The sequence below is a fragment of the Capricornis sumatraensis genome, chromosome 7, assembly GCF_032405125.1.
Source record: "Capricornis sumatraensis isolate serow.1 chromosome 7, serow.2, whole genome shotgun sequence".
In the NCBI taxonomy this organism is placed as follows: domain Eukaryota; kingdom Metazoa; phylum Chordata; class Mammalia; order Artiodactyla; family Bovidae; genus Capricornis; species Capricornis sumatraensis.
The window spans coordinates 22515285-22530504 of record NC_091075.1 but is presented as its reverse complement, the minus strand read 5'-3'; the positions used below and the strand labels follow the sequence as shown (position 1 = coordinate 22530504).

The 15220-nt window shown below is 37.3% G+C and overlaps 1 protein-coding gene and 1 pseudogene across 2 annotated transcripts in view; one reads left to right on the top strand and one right to left on the bottom strand.

Moving 5' to 3' along the window:
• PPA2 (inorganic pyrophosphatase 2) overlaps positions 1 to 15220 on the bottom strand; it is a 98691-nt gene that overhangs the window by 21476 nt on the left and 61995 nt on the right. For both annotated transcript variants that reach the window (XM_068975178.1, XM_068975179.1), the window contains 2 exons: positions 8979 to 9106; positions 6558 to 6643 (listed from right to left, as the gene is read on the bottom strand). In XM_068975178.1, the coding sequence (XP_068831279.1) occupies positions 6558 to 6643; positions 8979 to 9106 (214 nt within the window). The remainder of the gene's footprint in view (positions 1 to 6557; positions 6644 to 8978; positions 9107 to 15220) is intronic.
• On the top strand, positions 10025 to 10474 carry LOC138082204 (small ubiquitin-related modifier 2 pseudogene; annotated as a pseudogene).

Sequence of the window (15220 nt, the reverse complement as noted above, 5' to 3'; positions counted from 1 at the left end):
TCTTCCTAGAGGTGCGGAAAGCAGTGATAGGAGAACACAGGTGAGGCTACAGTTAATTATCCACATAACAAATGAAATGAAGAGTACAGTCCTGATTTCCTAAGAATAAGGTAGATATATAAATCATGATTAAAGGGAATCTGAGAAGAGTTGAAGAATAATAAAACCAAATGACAAAAAAACTGTATTTTTCCTCCAGAGAATTTCAAGTTGCTTTCAGTAAAAACAGAAATAACCTAATTATCCCTGCTAAAATAAATATGCAGCTTCTAGAGTAAACAGTAAGCAGCGGGGAAAAAGAATAAAAATAACAACAATAAAACTTATTGGGAAAAACAGAATTAAGTAATTTAGTAAATGCAGGGCTCCTAAAAGAGAAGAGTTACTACTGGACTTAAAACCTAACATATATTTTTTTACTTTAAAATATTATCCAACAATCACTCCAATATGTATTTACTAAGTGGCTATTACATGTCAGGCATGCAGAATATAAATATGAATATTTATGAAGAATATAAAGATGAATACAAATACGAATCTTTAGACATTCATCTACGTTTGAAGAAATACTCTGGAGGAGACAAATTCATAAAATCAGCAGTTAATGAATAAATGCAGTGATAAGACTACACAGAGGGCAAGGAATAGCACTTTTAGCTAGGTATAATGGCACCTTAGAGAGCACAAGGCTAGGATGAGGGAAAGTTTCCTAGAGAAAGCGAAGTCAAAACAAAGTTTTAACAGATGAGTAAGCCAGTCAGTGAGAAGTGAGAAGAAAATCATGGCAAAGGAGACAAATGAGAAATGCCTCAGAGATCAATAAAAGCATGGTGTTTGTGAGGAGTGACATGTGGTTCTAAGTTACTGGAACATGAAATAAAAGGCAAGAAGTGATGGGAAATGAGGCTGTGTGGCAAGAGGGGCCAATTGTTTCCTCTTCGAAAAATTTAGATTTTATAGTTGTTAAGCAAAACAGCTCACCAGAAGCCAGGGAGCTTCTAAAACATACTGATACTTAGATCCTTCTCCTCAAAGATCCTAATTCATCAGATTTAAAGAAGAGGACAACAAATGCTTTCTAATGCTTTCCCTAGGTAACTGTGCTGTACTATACACACTGTTTGAGAGAACTACTGTGATAAACACGGCCTTCAGTTCAGACTTAAACCTATTTATATGGAGAGAACAGGTGAAAAAGGAAGGCGGGAAGGTTTGGTAATCAATAACACAGTACACTGAAGGAACTCAGTTCACTTCAGTTCAGTCGCTCAGTCGTGTCTGACTCTTTGCGACCCCATGAACCGCAGCACGCCAAGCCTCCCTGTCCATCACCAACTCCCGGAGTCCACCCAAATCCATGTCCATCGAGTCGATGATGCCATCCAACCATCTCATCCTCTGTCATCCCCTTCTCCTCCTGCCCCGAATTCCTCCCAGCATCAGGGTCTTTTCCAATGAGTCAGCTGTTTGCATCAGGTGGCCAAAGTATTGGAGTTTCAGTTTCAACATCAGTCCTTCCAGTGAACACCCAGGACTGGTCTCCTTTAGGATGGATTGGATCTCCTTGCTGTCCAAGGGTCTCTCAAGAGTCTTCTCCGACACCACAGTTCAAAAGCATCAATTCTTCAGTGCTCAGCTTTCTTCACAGTCCAACTCTCATATCCATACATGACCACTGGAAAAACCACAGCATTGACTTAGACGAACCTTTGTTGGCAACGTAAGGTCTCTGCTTTTTAATATGTTGTCTAGGTTGGTCATAACTTTCCTTCCAAGGAGTAAGCATCTTTTAATTTCATGGCTGCAATCACCATCTGCAGTGATTTTGAAGCCCAGAAAAATAAAGTCAGCCACTGTTTCCCCATCTATTTCCCATGAAGTGATGGGACCAGATGCCATGATCTTTGTTTTCTGAATGTTGAGCTTTAAGCCAACTTTTTCACTCTCCATTTTCACTTTCATCAAGAGGCTTTTTAGTTCCTCTTCACTTTCTGCCATAAGGGTGGTGTCATCTGCATATCTGACGTTATTGATATTTCTCCCGGCAATCTTGATTCCAGTTTGTGCTTCTTCCAGCCCAGCGTTTCTCATGATGTACTCTGCATAGAAGTTAAATAAGCAGGGTGACAATATACAGCCTTGACGTACTCCTTTTCCTATTTGGAACCAGTCTGTTGTTCTATGTCTAGTTCTAACTGTTGCTTCCTGACCTGCATATAGGTTTCTCAAGAGGCAGGTCAGGTGGTCTAGTATTCCCATCTCTTTCAGAATTTTCCACAGTTTCTTGTGATCCACACAGTCAAAGGCTTTGGCATAGTCAATAAAGCAGAAATAGATGTTTTTCTGGAACTCTCTTGCTTTTTCCACGATCCAGCAGATGTTGGCAATTTGATCTGTGGTTCCTCTGCCTTTTCTAAAACCAGCTTGAACATCAGGAAGTTTACGGTTCACGTATTGCTGAAGCCTGACTTGGAGAATTTTGAGCATCACTTTACTAGCGTGTGAGATGACTACAATTGTGTGGTAGTTTGAGCTTTCTTTGCATTGCCTTTCTTTGGGATTGGAATGAAAACTGACCTTTTCCAGTCCTGTGGCTACTGCTGAGTTTTCCAAATTTGCTGGCATACTGAGTGCAGCACTTTCACAGCATCATCTTTCAGGATTTGAAATAGCTCAACTGGAATTCCATCACCTCCACTAGCTTTGTTCTTAATGATGCTTTCTAAGGCCCACTTGACTTCACATTCCAGGATGTCTGGCTCTAGGTGTCTGTGTATTCTTGCCACCTCTTCTTAATATCTTCTGCTTCTGTCAGATCCATGCCATTTCTGTCCTTTACCGAGCCCATCTTTGCATGAAATGTTCCCTTGGTATCTCTAATCTTCTTGAAGAGATCTCTAGTCTTTCCCATTCTATTATTTTCCTCTATTTCTTTGCATTGATTGCTGAGGAAGGCTTTCTTATTTCTCCTTGCTATTGTTTAGAACTCTGCATTCAAATGGATATATCTTTCCTTTTCTCCTTTGCTTTTCACTTCCTTTCTAGAGAGAAGTAATTCATAGGTAAAGACAAATTAAAGAAAAACTTAACTATAAATATATTTTACAAATCAGGTAGTGACAAAAAATAAAAAAAATGTGGACAAAAATGAGTTAAAATTCTGAAGATTTTGACTTTAAATTATCTAGATGCATAAAATTTACATCCAGGACTTATACCATTTTTTAGCTAAAAAAATTAATTTTGCTGTATTCTTTGAAAACAGAAAGAATATAGCTATTAAGAGAATATGTTTAAAGTCTGGATTAAATCCAACACTTAGACACTATCAATAGATCATAATCTCTACTTGACCTCAATTTCCTCATATGTAAAATGGGTACAAAAATTATGTGTGTCTTACAGAGTTCTGGTGAATATTAATTAGATGATACATATAGAGCTCACATAACCTAAAAAATAGCATACAGTTCAATAAATGTCAATTCTTAATGTAATCTATATCATTCCTAGGAGGCTACAGTAAAATGACTTCAGAGCATATAAATAAATTTACTCTCAGAGTAAAGACAATTAGAATCAGCATAGAAGGAATGATATCAAACTATAGAAAAACTAATCAGAGATGCTCTCTAAATGTGCAGCTCAAAAATCCTGGAACCATATAAGCCCCATCAAAGACTGCAAAAGGTTTTCAGAAAGTACCATTAGGAAGGAAACGAAAGCAAACAGCAAGCAAATACCTCTTTGAACAATCAGAAACCCATCTATTTAGAGGGGTGTGTGTGTGTGTGTCTGTGTGTCTGTGTCTGTGTGTGTGTCTGTGTGTATGTCTGTGTGTATGTCTGTGTCTGTGTGTGTCTGTGTCTGTGTGTGTGTGTCTGTGTGTCTGTGTGTATGTGTGTCTGCTTATTCGTATTCGACTCTTTGCAAACCCATAGACTGCAGGCCACCAGGCTCCTCTGTCCATGGGATTCTCCAGACAAGAATACTGGAGTGGATTGCCATTTCCTCCCTCAGGGGATCTTCCCAACCCAGGGATTAAACTCATGTCTCTTGTGTCCCCAACATTGGCAGGCAGATTCTTTACCACAAGGGCCACCTGGGAGCCATCAGATTAATAAATCACTTAGGATATCTGGCCAGAAAGAAGAATTCAGCCTACTAGTTACTAGGATGGCAATGGCTAGATGACATTTAATTTATACCCAGTTTTCTTGTTAATAAACTGCAATATTTATGTTAGAAATAATTAACTTTTAAAACGATGCTGAAAAAAGAGTGTTCTACAAAAGAAAAATGGAAGATGAAGTCCACAGAGTCATAGCCTGCAAGAGAAACTGAATCTGATGACATAGAAGCAACCTAAATACCCATTGCCAGAGGAATGGGTAAAGATATGGTATATATATATACAATGGAATATTGCTCAGCCACAGAAAAAATGAAATAATGCCATGTGTCATATTATGAATGGACAAGTAGAGACTGTCATACTGAGTGGAGTGTCAGATGAGAAAAAATATCATATGATATTCCTTAAATATGGAATTTTTAAAATGACAGAATTAAACTTATTTACAAAACAGAAACAGTCACAGATGTAGAAAACAAACTTCTGGTTACCACCAGGGAAAGCAGGAGTTGAGGGGAGGGAGGGATAAACTGGGAGACTGGTATTGACCTAGACACACTACTATATATAAAATAGACAACTAATTAAGGACCTACTGTAAAACAGACAGAACTCTTCTCAATACTCTGTAATGACCTATAAGGGAAAAGAATCTAAAAAAGGAAGGATACGTACATCAACTGAAATATTCTGATGTACAGCAGAAACTAATGTAATATTGTAAATTATCTATAACTAAAATTTTTTAAAAGAGAGCAACAGAATCTGAAGCTATAATGCCCAAGCATTTACAAGGTAAGCCTCTGAACTTGCATAAAACATTCCCTGAGACTAATTCTTTATCCCATATTACTTTGGTCTAATGATTTCTTTTCTTTCTTTTTTTTTTAATGATTTCCCTCTTGATTCCCAGACTTTGGGCTCCAAGAGCACAAGGACTATATTCACTGTACCTGGCAGGAGACTCTCAATCAGTACTTACTGAAAGAATAAACGGCTTCCCATTTTCTGATTCAAAGAGGACAATGAACTTGGGTAGGATTCTGCTTGCCAGAAAGACTGTAATTTTGCTTGTTAGTTAGGCTTACCAAGAGTCAGTTGTTTTCACGTTCAAATCTTTTATGTCAGTTGCCTCTGTTATTATAACTTCATAATTTAAGCTATATGTATACTCACTGATAAAGGGAATGTGGAAACAGAATTACTTCTATGGACATCAAGTGGCTCTAAAACTACCGAGGCTGTAAACACTGTCGAGGCTCTGCTGTTGGTGTTTAGTCACTAAGTCATGCCCAACTCTTTATGACCCTGTGGACTGTAGCCCACCAGGCTCCTCCGTCCATGGGATTTTTCCGGGCGAGAATACTGGAGTGGGGTGCCATTTCCTTCTCCAGGAGATCTTCCTGACACAGAGACTGAACTTGCATCTTGTGCATTGCCAGGCGGTTCTTTACCACTGAGCCACTATAAAAACTTGGGTGTTAAATTAGGTGTGGGTAAGACAACCCAGTTATAAGGGCTTCCCTCATAGCTCAGTCAGTAAAAAATCTGCATGAAATGTAGGAGACCTGGATTCGATTCCTGGGTTGGGAAGATCCCGTGGAGGAGGAAACGGCAATCCACTCCAGTATTCTTGTCTGGAAAATCCCATGGATAGAGGAGCCTGGTAGGCTACAGTCCATGGGGTCACAAGAGTCGGACACAACTTAGCAACTAAACCATCACCAAGACAAGTGTAAAAGGTTAGATTAAAAAAATCCTAAAAACTAACAAAGGTTTTTAAGTATATGGAGTATAAAGATTGCAGGATTTGATCTTTATTCTCCATTATATAGTCTATTATATTATTCTGTTATACAGTCTACATGGAATCTCTACAGAAAAAGTCAGCCTTATATCCACAGACTGATAAATAAACATACATTTAAATGTTTTAAAGTAAAATAAAATGTTTGTTATACATCTTACATTTGTTTGATTCCCCTTAATTAATTAGCTGGTGAGACCCAGATCATGTTGGATAAGTAGGCCTCTTTTTACTCTTACCAAGAAATGACGTGGTACATACGACATAAATTAAATAATCATATGTCCGCATGTTGAAAAATCACTGTCTTTTGCTCCACCTTTGCATATATCACAATTCATTGTGAGTAAATGCTTGTTTACTTGACAATATTCCCTACTAAACTATAAATCCCTTGAGAAAAGTGATCATGTCAATTTCTAATTTCATAGTGCCCAGTATTTGGCAATGCTTTCCAAATAGGTGTTCTTTAAACACTTTTTAAATGAGGAAAAAAAAATGCAATTCTGTTTAAAAGAAACAAACAAACAAAAGATCTAAGTAGTATCATATGGCTCTTTAGTACCAATTAATAATAAAAATTAACACTACATAGAAAAGATAAATTCTTACCAATTTATAGCCCCACCATCACACTTGTCCATAAGCAAGGCTTTCCAACATTCGTGAGTAGATTTAATGACTTCAAGAGCAAAAGCCTGGTTAAAAACCAAAAACAGACATAGCAATCACATCATTATACTATTAATAATAACTTGGAACTAGTCATAGAATGACAGTTAATTATTAAGAACATGAGCTCTGAAGTCAGGCAAACCTAAGTATAAGTTCCATCCTTATTTACCAGCTGTGTGACTTTGTGCAGATCATTCAATCTTATTGTTTCAATTTCTTCTTTAAGATGGAATGTAATGAAAATCAACTGAATCAGGAGCTGGCACACTTGGGCCTTTGGGTCAAACCCAGCCTGCCACGTGATTTTGTAAATAAAGTTTTACTGAGCACAGCCATGTCCATCCATGCATTTGTGCATGGCCCCTGACTGCATTAGTGCTACAAAGGAAGAGCTGAGTAGCTGTGACAGAGAACACACGGCCTGCAGGTCTAAAATATTTCCTATCTGCTCTTACAGAAAAAGAAAAAGTTGCCAACCCCTGATTTAAATCATAGCGTTGCTGAAAGAACAAATAAGATTGTTTCATGTAAACCAATTAGCTTACTATCTAGATTGTACATAAGCACAAACTTAATAATTTCATCATCAACAATGCTGCAAGTAGTTTAACTGAATAATCATTTTAGGCTATCCACTGTCTGAAGGTAATAAACCTCAACATTTTAAAAATCTTTTTCTTAGCGTGAATTCATATAGTGTCTAAAAATGAAAACTCACCAATAGACACATATCTAGTAAGACCACTTAACGAAAACTTGCTTTATTTTTTCAAAGAAGAACATTTTTATTTTTCCCCCAAATGCTGCTAAATTTCTTTAAGCAGAGCCCTTATGTATTAACTAAGTCCTACTAGCTCCTCTCTTTTTCAGCGACAACTAAACACATTATGATGTGAAGAATATGATGGCACATGTACTTCTGAGAAGAAAACTTTCCCTCAGGTCTGCTGTTGCCTGAGATGAAGGAGACGGCTTAATGCTTGGTGAGGTGGTGTAGGGGAGAATCCTAAAGTATGTGACAAAAAGTCAATTTATTATTTGGAAAATACATGGAAAGATTTTTAACTATATTATTCAGATAATTTTGATTATTAAAACAGATTCCAGTACCTGCTTTAAGCAGTCAGCATGAAAGAAAAAAAATCTAGATTACAGCCTAGAGCCATCTTTTCAACCATGTTGAAGATATATAATTCAATTTTCCTGCACTAGGCTCAATATATTAAACAGCAGTGATAAAAAGCAATGCATATAGTGATTATTTTCTAAAGGGATGCATAAATGACCCAGTCTTCATTCAGAAAAAAATTAATGTTTGTCGAAATCAAACCCCCCAAATTCTCAAACTACCTCATTCTTTTATAAATTCATGGAATGACTTGGCAGTCCAACCCCAAGGCAATAAGGGGCCACAAAGGTACACATAGGTTTGAAATGTGTATTGTTTCAAACATAAAATACAACACATATATTAGAGGAAAAAGAAAAAAATAATTTATTTTAGAAATTTTTAGTATTTTATTTTTATGTGAGAGATCACAGCCTAGTAGTTTTATATCCATATTTAATAAATCCTAGACAAAGCCCTCAAGATCTTAAGGGTTAATAAACCTTTTTAAAAATACTGGGTTCAGCAATAAGCTCTTATATAACAAAATACTTACTGTAATTTTGAAGTTTTGATGACCATGGCTTACTTTACTTACAAAACACACTGTATTTATTAGTACCCACTTAAAGGCTGGTTTATAATGTGAAACTTGCATAGTGGCAATACGTTTAAAAGTAGCCAAAATAAATAAATAAAAGAAGTAGTCTAATAGTTTTAGACTTTAATTCTGGTCCATTTTCTCCATTTGTGTCGTATTGGAGCCGCTTATTGGTAGCTTTGTGGTTTTCTAATATAAAAACCCTCTGACAGTAAGACAATTCGAATACTTTCTTAACTGTTAAGTAGCTGAATTCAGTCATGATAGAATGAACACTTAGGAGGGAAGCCCCTTTGGATTTGCATTAATGGTAAGTAACTCCCTCCTCTCCAGAAGAGTAAAATGAAAGATTTTTCTTCATTTACAATTTACAGAGTTAGACTGATCATGGAAATCTTTTATTTCCTCAGATGAAGGAGATATTGATAGGTAAATGGATGGATACAGGTATTTATCAGTCTTACTGATTTACTTAGAGCTCCTAAAACTTTTTTAAAAATAAAAATTATGTCCTTAAACATGAAAGTCAGTAAACAGTACTTTTATTATCATACTATCCACAAATATTCACATCAGAAATCCCCCAAAGTGAAAGAAATGTGGTACAAATATCACAGGTACATTTTAAAATAAAGATGATCAACTTCACCTTGTTCTTGAATTCTCCATTAAAAGCAAACTGGTTTTCCGGTTTTCCCTCTGGTATCTTATAAAATCTAAACCAATTAAGCGTAGCTTCTAAGTAGCCAGGTTTGTATTTCTTAACATCCTCAATATCTGCAAGTGAAGAAACAAAAATACTTTTCATTGAAAATAGAAATCCACTCCTCTAAGTGGCAGAGCATTGGAGTGAGGGAGTTAGTCCCATTCTGCTGCTCACCAGCAGCATAACCACCAGCATGTATCATATCACCTCTGAACTTCCATTTTTTTCATAGGTAAACTACTAGACCTTTATTGTACAAACATTTGTTGAGCACCTTCAGATACCATGTTAGGGATAGGGGATAAGTTGGTGAAGGCAACAAAGATCTTTTCCTCAAGGAGATCAAAGTTTTAATTAAAACCAAAACTGAACAGGCAGATAAACAGCAAGTTGCGTTAAAGTGAGATATACTTAGGACAGCTGTCATTCTGAAGACAATGCAGGGTTTAGAGTAGGAAGAGTTACATCAGGATCTGTATTCCAAACGTACTAAGCTGGAAGACACTGAAGGTAGGCTGGGGAGGGCATACCCATAATAGAAGACACGGCAGCTGCATGAGAGGGCTGCGTGGACCCCTGCATCAAGTATTTAGTAAGTTTCTCATTATATATCAGACACTGTTGTAAACCACGAAACAGAACAGTAATCAGAAACAAGTCCCTGCCCACAATATTACACAGAAGTAAGAGATAGACAACAAATAAAGAAACAAATACAAAATTTAAGGGGTGAAAAGTCTGATGAAGAAAAATAAATCAGAGTAAGAAAGAGAATGTGGTCAGGGCAATTTTAAACAGAATGATACACGAATGGTTCAGAGTTTTTCATTTCAAATTAATAATGGTTTATAGGGTTTATCTTCAAGTGCTATTACCATGTAAACACCTTAACCATTCCATTTTGAGGACATTCATTAAAATATTAATATAATTGGAAACATTACTGCATTAGTAATAGACCCTCCTCCAGCAAAAGAGGCCCCCAAGAAATGTATCATTTCCAAAGGTATCAGTTCAAAAAGCCTGAGAGGCACAAGCCCTCTCCCTCCTCCAGCGCTGCCGGCTCCTTCTGCAGTTCCTCATGCTGCCTGTGTGCTTGTTCTGTGCGGACCTGGTACCTCTCTCGTGAGGCGGGGCTGAGGATGCTCCCAGTGCTTGCCATCGTGGACGAAAAACCCCAAGCATGAGTCAAGACTGAGAACAACGATCATATTAATTTGAAATTGGTGGGGCAGGTTGGTTCTGTGGTGTAGTTTAAAATTAAGAGGCATACACCACTTAGTAAGCTAATGAAAGCCTATTGTGAACAGGGTTTGTCAAGGAGACAGATCAGATCCCAGTTTGATGGGCATCCGATCAAGGAGACAGACATACCTGCCCAGTTGGAAGATGCAGATACCATTAATGCATTTCAGCAGCAGACAGGAGGTGTCAGCTAAAAAGGGAACTTTATACTTTACTCCTGGTAGCGGGGCACCCCACTCCAGTCCTCTTGCCTGGAAAATCCCATGTATAGAGGAGCCTGGTAGGCTGCAGTCCATGGGGTCGCTACGAGTCGGACACAACTGAGCGACTTCCCTTTCACTTTTCACTTTCATGCATTGGAGAAGGAAATGGCAACCCACTCCAGTGTTTTTGCCTGGAGAATCCCAGGGACGGGGGAGCCTGGTGGGCTGCCGTCTATGGGGTCGCACAGAGTCGGACACGACTGAAGCGACAGCAGCAGCAGCAGCAGCAGCAGCAGCAGCAGCTCAGCTGGTAAGGAATCTGCCTGCAATGCAGGAGACCTGGGTTCAATCCCTGGGTTGGGAATATCTCCCGGAGAAGGGAAAGGCAACCCACTCCAGTATTCTGGCCTAGAGAATTCCATGGACTGTATAGTCCATCGGTTCACAGAGTCAGACAGGACTGAGCAAGTGACTTTCACTTTCACACTTTACTTCAGAATTCTGTTCCCCCAGATCAAGAAGACATTTTCAACTAGAAAACTATAATTTGGTTCCAACACATTCTGACTACTATAATATAGTTTCTCTATTCTTTCATTTCCCCCTTCCCCATTCCTTTATTGTACATGAAGCAACTGGTGTATGTAGGTGATGTGCACAAGCATACTGCATTTTTTAAAAAACTGAACGGCCAATGGTATGTTTTGATTGACATCCAATGTAGATGGGATGGGGGGAAAAAACCAACTCTGTGAAAAGACCCCCTTTTCTCCATTAGTGGCATGCTCATCAGCTCTTATCTTTATATCCCACTAATTTATTTTGCTTTGTTCAACAAAAAAAAAAGAACAGCATAAAAATTCTTGCATGCCTTGGGAAAAAAAGTATGAGAAATATCTAGATAAAACTGGAAGCCTTTACCTCCATTAGACTGTGGCTCAACAGAAATTCAGCGTAGTCCTTTATTCACAATATGTTATGGCAAATGACACACTAATAGCACTTGAAAAATTAGAAAGCTATAACTAAAACTAGGAGATGACACCATGCATAGGGATAATTTAACAATCACTCCGTTTCAGATCTGCTCATCCAAGCCTTGTGGGAATCCCCACTCACTCGGCATGATGGGAAAAGGTATGGGTTGAACAGACAGAAATGATCCTTTTCCTTTTTATGCTTGCCTTGTGCCTTTATGTAAAAATTGAGCAAGAGTGACATGTCTCTAAAGGCCAGATGTTTCACATAAGTGAAATAAGTGTAGTAAGGCAGAAACCACAGGAATGGCAGAGACTATGGCAAATGAATGAGTATTGTGCCTTTAGGCACAATTTTTAAAATATGTCAATGGGCCACATTATCAAAAATAATTCTGAAGCAAACTGCAGAAATGGTACAACTAACTAAGAGGAAAAAGAATTCCTTGAAACTGAACACAGACTACACCAGCTCTATTAATCAGAATGAGTACATATTAATTGACAGAAGATGTTTAAAACAGTGAATTCCAAAGATTAAGATCACATTGTTTTAGTATTGTACACTGTATACTAGGTCACAGAGTTCTTTGTTATGCCCCCAATAGAACATTCAATAGGTTTCACCTAATTAAATTCTGATTTTTTTCCCTTTTTCTTACAAAAAAGTTCCTGCCAAAGTGAGTTTGTATTGACCATTTTCCTACATTCTATCTCTATTTTTGCACAAAAACAGAAAAATCTCTGTAAATTAACTGAGCTCCTCCAAATCACTGTTTTCTTACTAACAGGAAAAAAATATCTTTTAGTCTATGGAAGGTGAGCAACCAGAAATGCACTTTAATCAATGTCCAAAATGAATAATTTTCTATTACTTATTCTTGCCTGGAGAATCCCATGGACAAAGGAGCCTGGTGGGCTACAGTCCATGGGGTCGCAAAGAGTCGGACGTGACTGAGCGACTAACACACAAATCTGACTCACGGTATCATTATGCCTTGCCCAATCTGCCATTTTTTGTCCCACTGCATAAACCTTATTTTTTTTACAACTGCTTTTTAACACATTGACTTCAAATAAGAAAGGAAAAGCTAAGCTGTTCAGTATCTACCTCAGTTTGCAAGGCTTTCCCTTCAGAAGTTATAAAGGGGATCTGTTAAGAAATGACATCAATAACAAAAAACCTGAACATTTAATAATGCCAATAAGAAGTATAACTCTCCAAATATAAGCCAAACTTTTCCATCAATTAATTACACCCCGGAGCAAAAACAGCTGCATTTTCAAAAAAACCCAAAACATTTAAAATAAGTAATTTAAACATTTTAAAACCTCAATAGCAAATGCCTCCAGCCAAGACTTTACATAAAATACTAAGTGAGTTCAATGAATTACTCTTTCAAAAATATGAAAAATTCCACCTAAGTCTATAAACTGATTTACAGTTTCTTAAAGATTTTTATATAAATAACCTCATTTATTCCTCATAAAACTCCTGAGAGCTGTGAAGAGTAAGTAAATTTGCATTATATGTAAGAAAACTATAGCTAAGAAAATGTAAAATCTGGGTAAAATGCTTTCAACTCATTCATGGTGCTAGTATTATACAAATACAAGTCTAATTCCATGAATCCTAGCTTTTCTTCTATATTGCACATTAATAATATGTCACAGGTTTATTTATATTATCTTTAAGTATAGATGTATTTTTATTTTGGTTTTATTATGGTAAAATATCCATAACATAAAATTTACCATTTTTGAGCGTTTGTTTCAGTGGCATTAAGTACATCCACGGTGTTGCACAACCATCACTATTCGCCATCTTCAGAGATTTTAAAAATATATGTGCATGGTAAGAAAAGCAGCAATTCTCTAGTGGTCATCCACCTCCACTCTTGGAATTACTTTTATATGAAAGTTTCTAGTATAAATAATTATATAATTTATTTTCAAGATGAACTAATCCAAAAATAAAAGAATACTCTAGAAGCGCTCCTTTATATAATCAAGCTAAGCTTATTTCGGTTCTCTTTTTAACTACAAATCAACCTCTTTCAATTGAGATCTACTCAATCAATTCCCTGGACGATTAACAAAGACTCTCTACTTCCGCAGCACATTCTGCCTGATGTTGACAGTAGTCTGTCTGCTGAGTCTAACAGATAGCCCTAGAATGAAGCCTGCACTTTGCTCCCACGAGTTAAAGTTTAGCTTTGCCAAGCATCAGGTGTATTCATTTCCAAATATTTATGCCAATGATGTCTAGTGTTACAATTATGAAATTTAATAAAATGTTATATAAGGCAGTGACTTTATCAGTACAAAAATGAGATTTTGTTTCTATAAAACTACTGTGAATATTTTTGAAAGAAATCAACAAAAGAGACTGTTAAAAACATCTGCTGTCAAAGTAGGCCTGGGTAAGTTCAAGATGAGACAAAGATGTAAAAATCTACAATTATGTATGTCAGTCACTCTACAAACGAGGTAGGGAGAGGATTTTAGATATGAGAGGTCAAGGACAGCTTCTAACAAAAAGTATTTTAGTACATTCTTAGATGAAGTGTGGGAGTAACTCACTCAAACATCCAGAAAAGTAGTCCTGGGAGGAAGACTGGGTACCAGTATTCTGAGGTATGAGTGTGCACTGAATGCCTAAGACAGTGAGAAAGCCCTGTATTGGAGCAGAGTTGAGAGTGTTAGGAGGCGAGATGAGAGAAGCAGCAGCGCAGGACTCCAGGGGTCACGCTGCGGGTCACGCTGCAGGCCTGACTTTGGGATGAGACACCATACAGGATTCTGGGCAGAGGAGTGTGTGTTTTCAGGAAGAATTCTAATTGTCTTTTAGGGAAAAGACTGTGGAGAGGAAGAAGGGGAAGCAGGAGACCCAACAGGAGGCTACTGAGTGTGCATCCAGGTGAAATATGATGAGGGAGGGCTTTGATAATTGTAACTGTAGGAAGGCGGTGACAGATCATCAGTTTTGGATTAATTTTAGAAAGCAGAACTAAGAAAAAACAAAAAATAACAAAACCCAGTAAAAATCAGACTTACATAATATTTAAAGAATCAAAGAGCTAAAATGGACTAGTCTGTAACATTAAGTAGCAATTCAAATTATAACACAGCTAAAAGCAGTCACCTAAATAGATATCACCCTGTTTTTAAAAATTTTCATAATAGGTGTCTTAAGTTCTGACTAATAGTGTATAGCCATGATTTACACTATAAACGAGCTATTTCCAAATTTGAAAGTTTAATTAACAGATGATATGGAATCTCCCTAATGGAATTTTTATATTAAAACTAAAAATATATGATTACACCACCCTTACGGCAGAAAGTGAAGAACTAAAGAGCCTCTTGATGAAAGTGAAAGAGGAGAGTGAAAAAGTTGGCTTAAAACTCAACATTCAGAAAACTAAGATCATAGCATCCAGTCCAATCACTTCATGGCAAATAGATGGGCAAACAATGGAAACGGTAAGAGACTTTATTTTGGGGGGCTCCAAAATCACTGCAGATGGTGACTTCAGCCATGAAATTAAAAGACACTTGCTCCTTGGAAGAAAAGCTATGACCAACCTAGACAGCATATTAAAAAGCAGAGACATTACTTCACCAGCAAAGGTCCGTCTAGTCAAAGCTATGGTTTTCCCCGCAGTCTTGTATGGATGTGAAACCTGACTATAAAGAAATCTGAGAGCCAAAGAATTGATGCTTTTGAACTGTGGTGTTGGAGAAGACTCTTAGAGAG